At 40.3% G+C, this 20,256-nt stretch overlaps 1 protein-coding gene across 2 annotated transcripts in view; it reads right to left on the reverse strand.

The window, feature by feature from the left end:
- LOC149185131 (P-loop containing nucleoside triphosphate hydrolases superfamily protein) overlaps positions 1-20,256 on the reverse strand; it is a 358,944-nt gene that overhangs the window by 38,852 nt on the left and 299,836 nt on the right. For both annotated transcript variants that reach the window (XM_089417775.1, XM_089417774.1), the window contains exon 13: positions 510-575. In XM_089417775.1, coding sequence (XP_089273901.1) covers positions 510-575 — 66 coding nt within the window. The remainder of the gene's footprint in view (positions 1-509; positions 576-20,256) is intronic.

The raw sequence follows: 20,256 nt of genomic DNA on the forward strand, positions 1-20,256 counted from the left end.
AACATATTGACTTTGTCCACATCTGTTGGGAGATGGAGACAACTTGACTGTTACCCAACCAATCAATGATGTCTTTGACGTAAACCATTGTTTTCTATTGTAATATAAAATAATGTTTTTCAAGAGAAAATGAAGTGCATATTATTGGGAGCAAATTTATTAACTAGAAGAAATAGTTTCAAATTATAGAGATACAAATACCAGCTTCTTGTATCAGTAAGGTTTAAAAACAGGTAGAGCTCTAAGAAAACAATACATAGAATTACTAGCATGGTATGGCTTCTCACAAAAGAAGCACACAAAAATGAATGAACATCATGCAAAATCAAGAGATACGATTTTATCAGACTTCTCCATGTATGGTAAACTAGTTAATACTATCTTTATAGATTACGAGGAATGAGATATGAGAATCTCTAAAGAATATTTTAGTTTTGCATTTATTCCCAGCAAGAACTTTGTGAGCAAAAAAATGGAGAACTTATTTTGAGTATAAAAAATGAAGATACCTGTGATTCAAATGAACAAAGATAATCTTGAATTGTCTTCAAATTGCTTATTAAACTCTTCTGATCCTGTACATTGTCAGACAAGATAATTAGGCAAGACTTTGTTAAACAAGTATAAAGACAGATTTATGATTTGAATGAACAAAAGTAATCCTTAATAGCCATTAAATAATCCCAAATAACTTAGTTAAAGTGCTTACTGTTATCCTGTACATCTTTAGAAGACACCAAACAAGCAACCTTCAATGATTCAAAACTTCTCAGTAATGTAGAACGAATATAATATTTGACAAAAGAATGATTCCCAGAATAAAAAGAATTATTTCTCCCTCTCTCTCCATTTCCAACTAAAAATGGGCCAGGCTAACTCACTCTACCTTTGTAGCATCTACATCTTATTTCAGGTTATGTTTCTTTATAGGTTATGTTTCTTTATTGGCTGTCCCTCAATTTCTAGTGTTTTCCTTCATGGGACAACCTATATGTATCCCTATGCTTGTCTTTTTATTTTGTTAAGTTATGGTATGTTCTATGCTTATAATAGTTTACTTCTTTTTCTTATTATATTCCACAGATTAGCAATCACATGTACATAGAGTAAAGTGCAGATAGAACATTAAACTATTGACAGAAAACAAGCCAAGACAAGAGACACAAGATGTGGCGGCTAGCGAGGGACAAACCCCATGATGTGTGGGGAAACCCTTTGATCAAATCTTCTTTTATCTTCAATAATTCAGTAGAGAGAAATAGTACAATAAATCTGATTTATATCAGCAGTAGCAAACTCTAGATCAGCAGCATCAGCATTAGCGGCTTCATCATCAGACTAGGGCAGACGATATCTCACAAACTGACCGTCGGATCGGCTTGATTCCACCACCAAAAGTTGCAGCTTTCAGAGGAGGTTCAGATGAACCTACAACACAGTTCAGATGAGGATATCTTCTAGTCCACGCAGGTCAAAATTCACTTCTGCAGTTGTAGCTTCAGTTTCAGCAGCGTCCTTCAAACTAGGGCAGTTGATATCTTGCAAACCGTCTGTCGGATTGACTTGATTCCACCACCAAGAGTTGCGGCCTTTCAAAGGAGGTTCAGATGAACCTGCAGCGCAGTTCAGATGAGAAGATCTTCTAGTCCACGCAGGTCAAGCTTCACTTCTGCAGTTGCAGCTTCAGTTTCAGTAGCTTCCTTCAAACTAGAGCGGTCGATATCTTGCAAACCGTCCGTCGGATTGACTTGATTCCACCACCAAAAGTTGTGGCTTTTAGAGAAGGTTCAGATGAACCTACAGTGCAGTTCAGATGGGGAGATCATCTAGTCCACGTAGGTCAAACTTTACTTCTGTAGTTGCAGCTTCAGTTTTGGCAGCTTTCGGCTTCACATGTGTGAGGGAGAGACCCTTTTCTGCACAGTAGAGAAGAGACTCTTTTCTACGCAATAGAGAGAGAGAGAGATGTGATGAGATGAGTGAGTCCAAATGAGGAAAAGTCCTCCTATATTTATACACAACGTTGGTGTTTGAATAGATGCCACTGTTGGGCTTCTGAACCTACATGAGTTGTAGGTCGGCTTGATAATAATTCCATAATCAAAATAAATTCATATCTCCATGAATACTTATCGGAATCAAATGATCTTTATATCAATCCTACACCTCTCAACGAGAGGAATCTAATGAACATATTATCAACCATGAATAAGATGACCCACATGAAGTTTTGCCCTAGTTGCCAATTTTAACACTCCCTCTCAACTAGGGAGAACTTCATCTGCAATCTGTCTATCGGTTGTTACTGTTCATCCATCAAATGCACTGCCCTGTACAGCCTGTCCCTTGCCCTGCTCTACTCTATTCTGCCTGTTCTGCTTTGTCTTCTTCTGCCCTGTACTGATCTGTATTGTTATGCTCTGTTCTGCTATGCTCTTGCATTGTTCTGTTCTGCTCTGCTTTTGTCCGAATTATGAAGAATAAAAAATGATTGGGGATGTATCATACTGACTCAAAGTCAGTCTCAGAGTATGTACCACTGGTCCCAGACTAGTCTCGACTCTCAACCAACCCGAAGTCAGCGTCATAGTGAGTACAACTCCACTGGTCCCAAACCAGTATCATCCTCCATTGACTCAAAGTCAGTCTTAGAGTGCATACCACTGGTCCCAGTTTAGTCTCAACTGACCCGAAGTCAGCTTCATAGTAAGTACCACTCCTACCACTGGTCCCAGACTAGTATCGCAGTCTCAGAGAGTGTACCACTGGTCCTAGACCAGTCTCAACTGACCCGAAGTCAGCGTCATAGTATGTACCACTCTCACTGGTCCCAGACCAGTACTGCACTGACACAAAGTCAGTCTCAGAGTATGTACCACTGGTCCCAGACCAGTCTCAACCGACCCGAAGTTAGTGTCATAGTATGGTACAACTCCTACCACTGGTCCCAGACCAGTATCATTGATCCCAGATCAATGGAGGTCATCCTAGCGTAGGGAGTACGGTAGATACAACGATGCATCCATCGGTACTACTATGGTCCCTAACTTCATTTCCCTGCTCATTGATCAGATGAGAGATACTTCCCATGAGTCCCAGACTACATGGGTAGGATGCCTCGACGGGAGAACTAATCAATCCTGTCCTCACAGGAGAACACATCAATCCTGCTACAATCGCCATGGAGAACACATCAATCCAGGCCGCCATGGAGAACACATCAATCCAGCCCTCAAAGGAGAACACATCAATCCTGCTATAATCGCCATGGAGAACACATCAATCTAGGCCTCACAGGAGAACACATCAATATTGCTACAATCGCCATGGAGAACACATCTATCCAGGCCTCACAGGAGAACACATCAATCCTGCTACAATGTCGCCACGAGGTGTACATGTATACCATCAAGGATAGTGAATTATCCTGTGGTCATATGCTGCTCCAAGAAGTACCCCGCACACCCCTGGAGCTCCCAGAGCTCAATGCATCATACATGACCCTCATCGGAGGGTCTTTGAACAACTCCAAGTTGTTCTCAGAAAGTCAGAAATTTTACTTTCGCAAGGGGTTTTGTCAGAATGTTGGCGACCTGTTCATTTGTATCGATATGTTGGAGCCTTATAGCTCCCCACTACACCATATCTCGAATATAGTGGTATCTAATATTGATATGCTTGGAGTGATTATGAAATACGAGATTCTCTGACAACTGCTTCCTGCTCATGCAGGATATCGAAGCAGATCCTAAGGAGAAACAACACCCGGAAGTGCTCTTACGGTCCTCCACATTGCCTAACCAATCAGCATCTGTGTATCCAAACAATCTCGCATCTCCGGCAGTGTATCTTAACCCATAAGTGATAGTGCCATGAAGATATCTCAATAGATTCTTGGCACCAATCCAATGGATGTGGTGGGGTTCAACCATATGTTGACTCAACGTGTTGATTGTGAAGCATATATCTGGATAGGAGTTCACTAAGAACATTAATGCTCTGACGAGTTGTCGATACTCGGTATCATTTCGTAAAACAGGTCCAGCAGCACTACTGCTTAACTTCTTTAAGTCAAGCTCTATCAGGGTAGTTACAGGCTTGCAGTCCACCATACCGAACCTTTCCAATATCTTCACCACATATTTTCCTTGAGATAGGAAAGTTTCCCCTGGCTTCTACCACACTTCAAGTCCTAGGAAATAGTGCATCAGTCCTAGGTCCTTCATTTCAAATTCAGAAGCCAACTCCCTCTTACATTTGAGAATGAGAGGGTCTGCACCTGTTAGAAAGAGGTCATCCACATACAACACCAGTATGAGAGGTTTATCATCTATAACCTTAAAGTAAAGGTTAGGATCGGCTTCACTCCTAGTGAATTCCAGCTTCATCAAGTAGTTGTCAATCCTCTCATACCATGCTTGGGGTGCTTGCTTCAGCCCATAGAGAGCCTTCTTCAACCTGCAGACATAAGATTTTCGATCATAAATCTCACTTCGGGTTGCTCCATGTAGACCTCTTCTTTGATCAATCCATGCAAGAATGCGGTCTTGACATCCATCTGATGTAGGTTCCATCCTTGTGAAGCGGCAAGGGCTATGATCAAGCGGATGGTCGTATATCTGGCAACAGGTGCAAATATCTCATCATAGTCTATACCTTCCTTCTGGGAGAAACCACGAGCAACAAAACGAGCCTTATATTTTTCCGTACTTCCATCTGCTGCATGCTTTATCTTGTAAAACCATTTGGAAGTAACAACTATCTTGTCCTGAGGTCTAGGAACTACTTCCTAGACATCATTCTTCATAATAGACTCATATTCTTCGGACATAGCATCCTTCCATACTTGATGCTTGACAGCATCTGAGAATGATGAAGGCTCATTTTGAATGATTGTGCTCATGATGGTCAGGTATCCCTAATACCTATTAGGTTTCTTACTTTCTCGAAAGGTTCCTCGGGGTGCAAGATGTCCTTCAACATCATCAAGTAGCCCCCTAAGCCATGAAGGCCTCTTCCTAGAAGAGTAAGGCTCATGTGGAGGAGGATCAATCGGATCCATGGGTTCTTCTACATCAGGCATTGATTCATCATCCTTTTCTTTTGGTTCCCTGGTATCGGCTTCTTGAGAGCTCCTCAAAGTCGGAAGATTGTCCACCTTGCTAAGAGCCATATCTTCGTCAAAGGTGACATTATGACTAATCACGACTTCCTTTGACCGGCTACATAGATTCTATAGCCTTTAGTATTTTCACCATAGCCCACGAAAATTCCCTTCTTTCCAGATGCACCCAATTTATTTCTTTTCTCTTTCAGCACATGAAAATATACAGGCTTCCAAAAATTCTAAAATGAGAAACATCAGGTTTCTTACCGGTGAACTTTTCTTCAGGAGCCTTGGAACCCAATGCTTGATGAGGGCATCGATTTTGTACATATATGGCAGTGTTTGCAGCTTCAGCCCATAGAAGCTTCGAAAGTCTTTGATCATGTAGCATGCCCCGAACAGCTTCCACAATCGTACAATTCTTCCTTTCTGCCACACCATTCTGCTCAGGAGTATGTGGTGTAGTAGTCTCCCTCTGAATGCCAACCTCAGATATGCTTGAGTGAACCAACTGTAATATATCGGAGGTCTTGCTTTGACTTGAAGGGAATGGTCCCCTTTTGAGCTTTCCTTCCGCACATCCTGGACATACACCTCCTTTCTCTACTTGGAATTCGGGCATCCCTGTTACCATCTGTCTTATATCGGGTAGATCTTTGTAATGAAGGTGGGCAAACCTCTGATGCCAAAGTTCGGACTGAAGAGTTGTGTCACAAGACATGACACCTAGCGGACTTCCACCGACCTGATATAAAGAATCAACTCGAAACCCAAGAGTGAAAACATCTTTAACATTATTTTTCCATATATGTACCTTGCCATTGCTGAAGGTTACCTTGTAGCCTTTGTCTTCCATTGCCGAGATGGATACCAGGTTCTTTTTGAGGTCAGGTGCATTTAATACATGTTGGAATTTCTAGCCTTCTTGAATGGTTGTCCTCTTCCTTGATTCCTAGCTCCCCTCTTACGTTTGCTATTGAATTTGTCATTCCTTTTATTGCCATCAGAGGGATTTTGATCATCGTCCCGGTGTGAGTCCTTTCTATCAGGGCACTCCCTTGCATAGTGACCTGCTTTATTGCAGATGTAACATCGTCCTTTTCTTCCACCCTTAGGTCTAGCCTTTCTTTTCAATTTAGACCCAGAATTATTTCTTTTCTTAGCATGAGAAGAAAAAGCAGCAGGAGGACCTTTAGGCAAGAGCATTTCTTGCTCTTCTACCCTAGTTTCTTCTTGAATGCATCTAGCCATTAATTCCTCGAAACCAGGAATTACATTATTGTTTAGAAGAGTAGTCCTGAACACGTACCATTCGGATGGTAATCCTCCAAGAGTTGTGAGTGCCATTTCCTTGTCAGTAATAGTCTCCCCAATAGATAGGAGATCGTTCTTGATCTCGATGATTCTTAAGAAGTATGCTTGCATACTCTCATCTTTACCCTTCTTGATTTCCCTCGACTTATTTCTAAGAAACAAAACCTTGATTACATCATTAACTTTAAATAAACTCACCAGTCTCTCGTAGATTTCCTTGGAGGTGTCTAGTTCAGAGATGTAGGCCACCAAGCGCTTGTCGATAGAGTCCCAGATGATCTTCTTTGCATTAATTTCTTCGTTCTTCCATTTGTTCTTAGCAGCAGGAGGTGCATTTTATGGAGGCTCAACAATATTGCCTCTCACATGATCCAACACTCCTTGATCCTCAAGGGTTAAATCAATAGACATCTTCCATCCGTGATAGTCAGCCTTCTCACAGAGCTTGTCTTCGGCAGGAAAGAGTGTTGAGAACCCCATCGTTCTTTTAGGATAGCTTTGCCAATCTTCTCTTCGGTGATTGCTCTTGCTTGGGCTTTGTCTTCACCTCAACTCTGATCCCATGTTAAGTTATGGTATGTTCTATGTTTATAATAGTTTACTTCTTTTTCTTATTATATTCCACAGATTAGCAATCACATGTACATAAAGTAAAGTGCAGATAGAACATTAAACGATCGACAGAAAACAAGCCAAGACAAGAGACACAAGATGTGACGGCTAGCGAGGGACAAACCCCATGATGTGTGGGGAAACCCTTTGATCAAATCTTCTTTTATCTTCAATAATTCAATAGAGAGAAATAGTACAATAAATCTTATTTATATCAGCAGTAGCAAACCCTAGATTAGCAGCATCAGCATTAGCAGCCTCATCATCAAACTAGGGCAGACGATATCTCACAAACCGACCGTCAGATCGACTTGATTCCACCACCAAAAGTTGCATCTTTCAGAGGAGGTTCAAATGAACCTACAGCGCAGTTCAGATGAGGAGATCTTCTAGTCCACGCAGGTCAAAATTCACTTCTGTAGTTGCAACTTCAGTTTCAACAGCTTCCTTCAAACTAGGGCAGTCGATATCTTGCAAACCGTCCATCAGATTGTCTAGATTTCACCACAAAAAGTTGTGGCCTTTCAGAGGAGGTTCAGATGAACCTGCAGCGCAGTTTAGATGAGGAGATCTTCTAGTCCACGCAGGTCAAGCTTCACTTCTGCAGTTGCAGCTTCAGTTTCAGCAACTTCCTTCAAACTAAGGCGGTCGATATCTTGCAAACCGTCCGTCGAATTGACTTGATTCCACCACCAAAAGTTGTGGCTTTCAAAGGAGGTTCAAATGAACCTACAGCGCAGTTCAGATGGGGAGATCATCTAGTCCACGCAGGTCAAACTTTACTTCTGCAGTTGCAGCTTCAATTTCTGCAGCTTCCAGCTTCACATGTGTGAGGGAGAGACCATTTTCTACACAGTAGAGAAGAGACTCTTTTCTGCGTAGTAGAGAGAGAGAGAGATGTGATGAGATGAGTGAGTCCAAATGAGGAAAAGTCCTATATTTATACACAACATTGGTGTTTGAATAGATGTGACTATTGGGCTTCTGAGCTTACATGAGTTGTAGGTCGGCTAGATAATAATTCCATAGTCAAAATAAATTCATATCTCCATGAATACTTATCGGAATCGGATGATCTTTATATCAATCCTACACCTCTCAATGAGAGGAATCTAATGAACATATTATCAGCCATGAATAAGATGACCCACATGAAGTTTTGCCCTAGTTGCCAATTTTAACATATTTCAAACGGCTTTAATCCATTTTTCATTTCATTATATTTCAGATGTGCCTTTTACACCCTTCTTTTGCTTGACTATTATTGCAGGTTGTAGTCACTAGTCCGTTAGATTTGTTTTGATCTTTCGTGAACATTAATACAAATTTGAAATCCATGGTTCCTCTCTTCTGATATGAGATCCAGAGACCGATAGCAGAAGGATGATGCATCACACAGGTAGAGGCAAAGAATGTAGAGTCCTGATGAGTTCAGTGTTTCTTTGCACAAATATCTTGAATGCTTTTCCTACTCTTGCTGCAGTATTCTAAGAAGATTATGCAAAGTCAAAAACATTTTGCCAACAAACTTGTCAAAATCTTGTCAAATTATTGGAAGAAAAATAAGCTAAGTGCAACCACAAGACAAAACTGTCCATGGAATTCAAGAATGATAGCAACAAGATATCCAAATTGTTGAAAATGTAACTAGTGTCGGTCTTCATAATGTAATCAAAATGTACTATTGAAATATTTATTATATTCATTCATTATTACTATTATTTTCTAGCCAAAGCATCTTCTTCATGCTTCTAGGGCTTATTGAGTAAAAAGAAATTTTATTATGAGTCATTGAGTCAGTCTCATTTGGACTTTTTGAAAGAAAAAGAAAAGAATTTTTTATTTGAGTCAAAGAGTCATTTTTGTCACAACAAGACCAAGTCGGCCCTCCAGATGGACAAGATGGCCAGCCCATAAGTTGCAGCTCTTCATATGGTCAAACAGCTATATATTGGCAACTGTGCTTCACATTTTGAAAACAACTTTGTTTTATGTGCAAGAAAGAAGAAGAAAATCAGTGAACTCAAAGGAGATAGTGAGCGAAGTCAAAGGAGAAAGTCTTGTTTTTCTACCCTAATCTGTTCACACATGCAAGTATCTTCTGCGGTTTTTCAGAACTGTTACAAAGCCAAAATTTCAGGGGGTGAGATTCAAGGATTTACCAGAATTGAGAGATTGACCAGTGTTGACTTTTGTTGACTCTGATTTGTTGGAAATAGATTAAAGGAGCGCTGACTTGGATCTCTATGGCAGTTTTGATCTTGGTATTGGGTCTCTTGTATATCTCACTTTGATCTGATTCTATAAGAAGAGGATTTTCTTGGGTTTTCCCCCTTGTGGGGTTTTTCCCTGGCTTGGAGCCTAAATTTTTGTGTTTTTTGTTTCTTGCGATCTTCATGTTTTGTATTTTGGTAATTGTTTGATGAAGAAAATAAAATTTAATGAAAAGCCAACAAGCATTCACAAGTAATTATCAAGGAAGAGAAATCTACCTAATCTTCATGCCTATTGATTTCTCAACATGGTATCAGAGCTAAGGTGAGGGGAAGGCAGATTGAAGATCACATCCTGGTGGCTTATTTGAAAAATATCCTTACAACCAAGGCTAAAAAAGAAGCCCCAAGTCTGGAAGAAACCTAACATGCAAAGAGACCTAGACTATAACGGTGTTACCATGGAAATAATAACTGAACTAATATCTGAATCTATGGTGAAGCAACCCAAACCTATGGTAGCATTTGTGAACAATCCAAATCTGTGCAAGTGATCTGAATTAACTGTAAGGAAGATCAAAATTATGTGACAGAGAAGATCGAAATTATGTGACAGAGAAGATCAAAAATATATGATAGAAAATCCAAATCTTCTAGAGATATGAATTATTGGAACCAATGTTGCACAAAGCGGGGACATTTTTTGGAAGCGGGGACGCGGAAGTGTCATTTTCCAAAAATCTAGGAAGCGAAGCGTCTGCTATATATATATATATATTTTTGCATTTATACTCAAAACAAACATCCCAAATACCAAATTAGTTGTAGAAGACATGAAAACATGCATATTTTTGCATAAATCAAGATAGATATAACATCCATTGTACATTAATGATTAATTATTCGAGCATCAACCATTTAGATGCATCAACCATTTAGAATCTAGATTCTTCTCCTCTTGTCTAGCCTTTGCCTCTACCTCGATTGTCTAGGGATATTAGTCAACATTGCCCAATTTTGATCAAACTACCTAATTCAAGACTTAAAATATGGTAGAAAAATCTTAACATGCTTGATCAATGATCTTGACTTGATTGGAAGGTAATTTTTTGCTAAGGGCGTGCGGCGTGACAAAGGAGTTCAACAATTAACACCACCAACACTGGGGTACATATAGGGCTTGGTGCTCTTGATTAAATGCTAATCACATACCTTCATACTTGATATAATCTAATGAAATGCCACAATCCCATTGATCCTGAATTCCTGAAAACTGTTAAGTCTGCTGAATTTTGAATAGGATATGAAATTCTATTTTCTCCATATGAAGTCCAATGAGGCTGGAACCACTCTCAAACATCCTGAGTCATTTCATGGTAATGTTAAAAATTTAAGTAAAAGAAAATGATCACTTTTACTTTAAGAATTTAACATTACCATGAGGAAGCATCTGCTATATTTATATATTTTTTTTTGCCTTCATTCATCACCCTAACCCAAGGTGGACCCACCCCCAACAAGCAAACTCACTTAAAATTAAAAAAAAAATTGGAAAAAAAAACGATCTTCTAAACGCTTTTCCGGAAGCATATGGAAGCGTACGCTTCCTCCTCCGAAGCGCCACGCTTCTGACTCCCGGAGCACCGTACGAAGCGCACTTCCGAAAAGTCCAGGAAGCGGCAAAAAAAATCGGAAGCGCGCTTCCGGTGAAGCTTCCTAGGCGCTTCCGCACAGGACGCGCTTCTAGGCTTGGAACCGGGGGGGGGGGCGCTTCGTGCAACATTGATTGGGACAGAGTTAATGCAAATCTAAGATACTGTCCTTATGATATCCAAAGCTTACCTGTGACAATTTTTTCTATATCTGAGCTTGCTATGACACTGTGATATGTGAATTTCTCCATGATAGACATTTCTATGAACTAGAAGCCATCTGTCTATAGCATCATATCACTATTACCAAGACTCTGGAGCTGATCTCTATGACACATCAAATTCGATGGCCAATCAAGGTACTGTGATACATAAGGAAGTATCTGAGGAAGAATCTGAGGCATATAATACACAAGGACTGAATGTGATGTGAGTTCTGTTCTGTATATAATGTGAAGCTTTTATGAAGATGATAATTGGACATCTCCTGGGGTATCTTTATCTGTAATGAATCTAGCGCTGATATTAAGCTTCATCTCTATAATATTCAAGTGAGCGTGCAAGGACAATAACTCTTCAAGGATCGAGCAAGGTCTGGAAAAGAATCCATCTAAGACACAAGCTACCCAAGGCATCTGAATTTTTGTAGGAGTTCATCTCATTCTCTATGTGGCAAAGTCTGGAGGCACTAATTTCAAAAGAAGATTTACTCTATAGTATATATAAAGAAAAAGGAAGTGTTTACAAAAACAATTATCTGAACCTATCTGAACCTTACTATATATTGCAATAACATCCAAAACTGAAGGACAGAATTTATATAAAGGACTAAAGTATGTCATGAAGTTCTAAGGCTCAGCATATGCATTGTGATCTGAAGTCAAAAGGAACCATGCAGATGAAAAGAACCAAAACTCTGGAATCTGTGAGGCATATAACTGTATGAATGATGAAGCAAGTCTCATCAGTGACATATCTCTCTAAAGGACCAAGCCTCTTTATGATATTCTTTTGTGCAAAATTATCTACTACATGACCAAAAGACTGAGGTATATAATCCGTGAAAGGGACCATAATCATCACTAGAAACCAAGACTCTGTGAAGTAGTGATGAGACATCTGAAGGCATATGAAGCTCTTCTCTATGGCGCTATCTATATAAGAACCTGAGGGGCACTGTTCTGTTGACAGATCTATGACATTATGGATTGATGCATTGGAAGGAAGAGACTGAAATTAAAGACCAAGTTCCAAGACTCTGTGAACAGATATCTGAAGTTTTCTTTTTATGAAGTTTATAAAGCAGTCATATTACTGAGTCTTTTTTCTTATAAATAGAGACGAATTGCAACCAGAAAACTGACCTATCTAAAGTCTGCCAGATCTGAAGTATGTCTGATGAAAGCAAAATGATACATGGGTCCTGGTCTGGACTTGAAATGTCGGCTTAATATCCAAACTGTGGAGCATATTCCGGATTTCTCTTCTTCAAACTCTACCCACAGAAACTTACAAACAAAAACGATACATGTCAACTGAAGAACAGTCAAATGACCAGATCTTTGCAAGAAGGGACAAGGCAAGGACAAACGAGGTATGTATAGTTCTTGTCCATTTCAAAATTGTCTTGCCAACTATTGTGCATATAATGCTAGTCTTGATGAACTCACATGTGAACGATCTTATGCATTTTTGAAAACTAGTATCATATTATAAAAAATCTTTGTAGATATGTCAGAGTTCGTTAAGGACTAGGCTTTTATGGTCAAGAAATGAAATGAATAAAAAGGCTTGTCAATAGTATTATTAGGGTTTTGCAGCTAACCCATTTGCATGCTTGTGGAATTTGCATTTCCTAACATGACAGACTTTGAAGACCTGAAAGAAACTAGGGTTTTGCAACTAGCTCTCTAGTGTGGTTGTAGAACTTTGTAATTTCTAATTGGCGGGTCTTGAGGACTTTGAAGCATCTAAGGGTTTGAAAACCCTTAGCAAAAGTCTGAGATAGAAAACCCTAGAAATAAAAACCCTAACTAATTGTTTCTGCTGTAAAAAGAAAAACCTAGCTCTTGAGTTTGCCAGGAACGACATAATGTGATATGAGAACAAGGTTGGTGAACAGGTCCAAGATTAAGTGGATTTACTAATGCAGATTGGGCAGGAAGTTCAGTGGATCGAAAAAGTACCTCTGGGTACTATTTCAACATTGGATCAGGAATGACCCCCTGGTGCAGTAGAAACAAAAGTCCATGGCTCCGAGCTCATCTGAGGCAGAATATATGGCAACAAGCACAACTTCGTGTGAGGCCATATGGCTTAGAAAACTACTTGTGAACCTATCCAAAAGGAATATGGAGGCGACCAGGATCATGTGTGATAATCAGAGTTGCATCAAGCTCTCTAAGAATCCAGTGTTTCATGATAGGTCGAAGCATATTGATATCCGGTGTCACTTTGTTAGGGACTGTGTCCAACGAGGAGTTGTATAGTTGAGCTACACTCTTACAGGAGAACAGGTGTCAGACATCCTCACCAAGGCCCTTGGAAGGACAAAATTTGACTACTTCAGGGAAAAGATGGGGATGGTAAAGAAGTCGTTTTAGTAGCAGAAATGAGAATGATAACTGCAAGGATGCAGAGGGAGTTCTAGTGCGGATGCATTGTTGGGAGAAAGGACCAGCAGCAGCACGGATGCAAAGGGAGTTGTCGTACAGATGCAACAGTGGCAATAGCAGAGCCATGGGCAGCAGTATAGGATGTAGCAGTGCAGAGGATGTTGGGCAGGGAGGCTTAGCATCAGCACAGGGACCAATGCCGGATGATCAGGGTGATACTCAGTGAGGAGTATTACTAGAGCACAGTCCTTGCTAAGAAGGAGTGTTGATTTCGGGTAGCATCGGATGTGCTCTAGCCACGAAAATTGATGGAGAGGCTAAGGCACATGAGATCTCCAATACCCAGAAAGGGTTTCGGCAGATTCTAAACAGTTTGGGAGATATTAAAATAATTAATATTTTTAATGAAGTCCCTAAGTCTAAACTTAGGGAAAATAATATTAATGTGTATTAAAATAAAACTGTGTTAGAATGGTCCAAAAGTCATGGATCAAGCCAGACCTAATATTAGCCATTGATTAGGGACTTAATCTCGGCCATTGATTTGTCAATGAGAAAAGTATAAGAGGAGGCTTGAGGATCACTTGGAGAATACACTGAGGGAGACCAGTCAGTTCAATATCTGGAGCGGGGTAAGCTGAGAAATTAAACCAGTGGTCTGGTGAGCAGTCAGGAGGCAGCAAGTACAGAGCAGAGATGCGGGATCACCAATTGGAGATCAGCGTTGAGGCAGGAGAGCCAGACACAGAGGCAACAGAAGACTGCGTAGTCACCTGTTGGGCCTGCGTGAGTGACGTAGAGAGGCCTAGGGCTGACGCAGTGATGCAGGGGCTGATGCAGAGGGTTTGAGAGCCACGCAGAGGTCAGTTGGGCTGACGCTGGGGTTGGGAGTAGTGCTGGAGAATTATTTCTCTCTGTGGGTAACCCAGTTTGGCACCCTGTTGTACAGAAGAATTGTTGAATAATAAAATCCTCCCTTGCTGCACCGGTTTTCCCACATTGGGTTTTTCCAAGGACTGTTGTCCAAAATATCTATGTCAATGTGTTAATACTAGTGCATATGTTTGTTTTTGTATTACAGTGTGATATCTGCAGTAGTATTTATTTTACTATTTATTGAAGTAATTTCATAAATAACTTATTGTGGAATAAGTAGGAAAAATAAATAAGTTGCTGCAACGATAGAATTTTCACAAGACTTAGGAACCCATTAAAAATATTAATTATTTTAATATCTCCTTCACCGGGTAGAATTTTCCCAAACCATTTCTAGGTCTTGAAAATCTCATGTGCTTTAGCCTCCCCACCATTTTTCATGGCTAGAGCACATCCGATGCTACCCAAAATCAACATAAGAAGCATAAGAATGCTTACTAAGAAGCAAGAAGAAATGTTGACAAGTCCAAAAAGCAAGCAATGAAGGAATGCTCTCACAAGAAGCATTAGATGGTTGACCTATCCATCTGAGAAAAAGCAAATGAAGAAAGAGATCAAGCATGTGAAGAACACCATGATCACTGAGAATCACTATCTGACAAAATGCCTTGAAGATATCTCCCAAAAGAAGGCAAGACAACTCTGATAAAGGAAGAAAGGACCCTTGACACTTGTGAAGGCCTTGGAGATATAAAAGGTGCAAATAACTAATTCTACTGTATAAAGATGTCGTGATAAAGAAGCCATCCAACAAAAACAAAAGGCAATGTTGAAGCAACATCAGGATGAAGTCATGATGGGGTACTAGGTTGAATCATGTAAAGAAGCAAGTACAATGAAGCATCCATGAGAAGAATATTCTAAAGCATGGACAAGATGACAAAGGAGTAGCCAAGATGACAAGAAAACCTGATATATGACATGAAAGCCACTTTCCTCGAAGGAAGCAATGACATGACAAACCAGGGAGGAAAGTGATCGATGGATGGTGCCCTACCTAGAAGAAGTTCGAACAAAGACTTCATGACATCAAGAAAGGAAGGAGATCAAGCAGCTGAAGGACCCACGAAGAAGAAGTTGTTGATGAAGGAAAGAGTCCCTAGTTAAGAGGGAGCTCTGACAGGTCCCTGATCAAGAGGGAGTTTTGGATCACCCCTGATTACAAAGGAGTGACAATTGTGTTTTTCCATTTCATGGGTCATGCACTAGACCAGGACTAACAGCCATAAGTCTAGATGAAGGCCATGAATGGAAATGTAGACACAAGATAGACACAACATTCTTGTCTTCACTTGGGAAGAAAGAATGGGAGGATTGGGTAATCATTTGGCATCTGATACTCTTTGAAGATGTATAGGGCGTCCAAGACAAGAGTAGGCAAGAGGACCGATATTCTTTGAGGGCTGGGAACCCAAGATAAGAATAGTCCTAGAAGGTCATACTTGAAGAGCACCCAGGTGGGTATGTCCCTTGAGAGACAATGATGAAGGTGTGGTCTTGCCAGCATTGTAGCTCATGGTATCGTAAAGAGATGGAGCTATTAGTCAAGGCCTTACATTATGACAATGTTGATGGCAGTGAAACAGGAATCGCCGATTCTGGCGATTAATCGCGAGTATGACTCGGCTCGGCGGCAAAAAGGTTCGACTTGAAACTCTGCGAGTCAACTCGCGTTGACCGAGTTTGACTCGTGGTCAACGCGAGTTTGACTCGCGATTCTGGCGATTTACGCGACTCTGCGTTTTTTTGGCGAGTCCCGCCAATTTTGCGTCGGGTTTTGGGTTCCGGTTTGTGACAGTGACGCGTTTATAACGTGCGTCGTGAACGGTGATAGCGCTGTTTCATTGAAAGGAGGCAGAGTGAACGGTGATAGCGCTGTTTCAGTGAGCTTGCGTAACTGGTGAAGGATGTGAAGCATTTCTGCGGCAAGGATATTCTGGTAGCAGTGAACTGTGATTCATAGTCCCGACTCCCGAGTCCGCAGAGTCTTCAGTCAACAGACTCGACACCGCCGCAGAGTCCTCAGTTGACAGTGGACACCGCTGTAGAGCCACAGAGCAGCGTTCGACGCCGCAGAGCCTGCGTGAGCCTTCAGCGGCCAGCCTTGACGTAACAAAGAGGTAGCACTTATCTTTTGTTCAGCGAGCTTCAAAGGAAAAAATTACCACAGGAATCTGGCTAATCCTCCTTGGGAATGTTTTATGGAAGGTGTGCACTAATAGAAAAACGCAAATTTTTTAATAGGACATCCGACACATAAAAGATACATTTAGTTTCAAACCAATGAAAAGACGGAATCACAAAACTGGTAATAGCCAATCACTAACGAATTCCAAAATGGATTTGTAATACACATGGGATAAGCCTAGTTCCTATATCATCTACCTGATTCAAATCATCTTCGACTTCTCTTTTCTTTTCTCCATTAACTAATACAGATTTTTGCTCAGTTTGCATGATGTTTAAGGCTCATTCTCTCAGCCTCTATATCCTTGGCACTGATCTTCAACGACTGAAATGTTGGAACAGAACCCATACGTTCATGAACCATTTCTTCATTCTCCCAGTGCTGACAAGGTGACAAGGGATCGTGTGAGTATGCACTGGGCACATATAGAACCCTTGATACATTTTCTTCCCACCACTTCAATTAGAAAAGATGGTCCACTCACCTGTTTTGTCCTCAATGTCTGATTACAAGTATTTAATAGGTTCCCAGGGGAACGTACTGGACCAGCTAGATCAAGAGATGAAAAATGAAATCTGCAGAGACCAAGACTGTGAGTCTCTCGACTGTTTTCTTATCCACTGATCCATAAGGTAGCTTACCCCACACACTAGTTATATTCTGATGTACACAAGTTCACTCGTGCAGATTTTGTATTTACCAGCAAACCTTTTTGATTGTACAATCCAGCAGTCCCAAGGTAATATGTCTTTACATTAGCTTCTATAATCACTGTATTATTGAATCATAATGTAGTAATGTCATAGTCCACCACCATCTCTCCTAACATTTGAAGCCAACTGGAAGAAACTCAAAATAGAACTCTATAAAGGAAGAACTAGAAGACTTAGACAAAATAATGTGTCGCTGTGACTCTGATTGGTATGATATCATCTGACTGCTAGTATGGAACCAAGACAACCAATGCTATTGGGGTGGTGGAGAAGTGGAGGTGGTCCTCCAAGTTTACACTAATATAGGGTTGGAAATAGTATATCTATCCCAATGCCTCCTAATGCCCCTAGTAGAAGGGAGTGCCATTAAAAATAAGAAAATAAAAGTGATTGACTAATTGGAAGTTGGTCCAAGAAGCACATGTGGATGCAGCTGGAGGATTAGGTACCTGAGCTGAAGGGTATCCTTTAAGACTTGCACTAGACTTTAAAAACCCTCACTGCCAAGATAGATCATCATCAATCTTTTAAAGCCCATGACCAGACAAGAAAAAATATTTATTTCAGGCCCTTTGTTATTAAATTTCAGATGTGATAATCCTTAGAATAATAGTTTCAGATCTGGGATGTTAGGCCCTTTTGAAAGCTTATGAGTCATGACCAACCTCAGAGCTCTGTTGTGCTCCATTGAATAAAACCAGGGTTCTGTTGCCTGCATGTTTTCTGGTTTTATTGAAATTTGAAAGGCAACATTTCTATATGTATTATGTTCACTGACATCTGTCTTCATTTAATTTTTTAAATTTCTAGCATATTTTAAATTTTTGGATCATTTTTAAATTTGATTTTTTGTTGTCTTTCACAGGAGCCACAAATTAAATAGAAGCCAGACTCCAAATCTTAATAGAAGCCACAAATTAAACACAAGTTCAAAGCAACAACAATGCCGAGAGAGCGGGACTTTGCTTGGGCTTATTTTGACAAGATTCCCGGAAAATCCTTGCTCCTTTGTAAATTTTGCAAAAAGGAATGTAGTGGAGGCATTTATAGATTCAAGTTCCACCTTGCAAAAATACCTGGCCATGATATAGGTATTTGCGGCAAGGTTGACGACAATGTCCAATACCAAGCAGCCTTGGCCCTTGATATGTTAGAGCAGCATAATGCCAAGAAAGCAAAGCAAAATGCTGAAATAGGAAATGTTGGAGTTGATACCTTTTCTGCCACTAGCCCCATGTCACCTCAATCTGTTGAATCCTCAATGCCATTCCCAAGTTTTCCACACATGCCTCCAAGGCCAAGTCAAACTCAAAGCCATGCCAGTCCTTCAACTCCTTCCTTCAACACTGGAGGTGGAAACATAAACACCTTTTTTGCTCCCAGCACAAAACCCAGTTCCCAACCTACCTTGGATGGCACTGGTTGGAAAAAAAATATCTATAGTCAGGCAAGGAAGGCCATTGCTAACTTTTGGTACTATTCTGACATACCTTTCCACTGTGCCAGAAGTCCTTATTGGCAAGCTATGATTGATGCAATTGTTGCTGCAGGTCCAGGGTTCAAAGCCCCTACATCAGAGAGCCTTAGGACAGATATGTTGTTAGAGAGTGTTGAAGATGTCATGCTTATGCTAGCTAAGTTTCGTTCATCATGGGTAGAAACAGGGTGCACCATCATGAGTGATGGATGGACAGATCAGAGGAATAGAACTTTAATAAATTTCCTTGTATCTTGTCCCGCAGGCACAATGTTTCTCAAGTCAGTGGATGCTTCAGATAAGGTTAAGACTGCCCAACTTATCTGTGAAATGATGGAGGAAGTCGTTCAAGAATTGGGAGAAGAAAATGTTGTACAAATTGTCACCGATAATGCAGCGAATTATATGGCTGCTGGTAGACTTTTTGAGATGAGGCACCCCACTATTTTTTGGACCTCTTGTGCTGCCCATTGCATAGATTTAATGCTTGAGGACATTGGTAAGCTTCATTGGATACATGAGGTTGTGGAGAAGGCAAAATCCATAACCAAATACCTATACAAACACACTATTGTCCTAAACACTATGAGAATATAAACTGAAGGTAAAGAAATTGTTTGACCTGCAATGACTAGATTTGCAACAAATTTCATATCTTTGCAATCTGTGGTTGAGCAAAAGATAAATCTGAAGAGGATGTTCTTGGGACCTGAGTGGATGGGATCTAAACATTCCAAGACCCTTGAAGGCATCGAAATTGCTGCACTTGTGTTTAATGATGGCTTCTGGAAAGATGCCGAAGAGATTATTGCTGTGACGGAGTCCCTTGTTAGAGTTCTCAGGTACTTTTAGTCTTTTAACTTATTCATTTTTTAAATTTCATTTCAAGCTTCTTTTTATTTACAATGTTTCATATTTCTTTAAATTTGAATGCTTGAACTTTCAGGATGGTTGATGGTGACAAACCCACTATGGGTTACATTTATGAGGCGATGGATCTCGCAAAGGAGGCCGTCAAAAGAAGATATGGGGATGATGAGACAAAGTATATGCCTCTTTGGGACATTATAGATGCACGTTGGGATAGGCAATTGCATTCCCCCCTTACATGCTGCTGGGTACTTCTTAAACCCACAATATTTTTATGATAAGAGCAAATTTAATGAGGATGGGGAGGTTGGCAAAGGACTTATGACATGCGTGGAAAGGTGCTTCCCTGATCCAGAACAACAAAGTCGTGTCTTTTCCCAACTATAAGATTATAGGGCACCATCTAAATTGTTTGCCTATACCAGTGCTATAAGACAAAGGTCAAAGATGTTGCCAGGTACCCAGCTTGAAGGCTTCATCAATTCATTAAATTTGTTTAAACTTTATTTTGTATGTTAAATGTTTTATTAATTTTCTTTTCTTTTTAAGTTTTTACTAT

Source organism: Pinus tabuliformis, chromosome 3_2 (genome assembly GCF_031772625.1).
Source record: "Pinus tabuliformis cultivar Carrire ecotype Pingquan chromosome 3_2, CPIR1, whole genome shotgun sequence".
Classification (NCBI taxonomy): Eukaryota; Viridiplantae; Streptophyta; class Pinopsida; order Pinales; family Pinaceae; genus Pinus; species Pinus tabuliformis.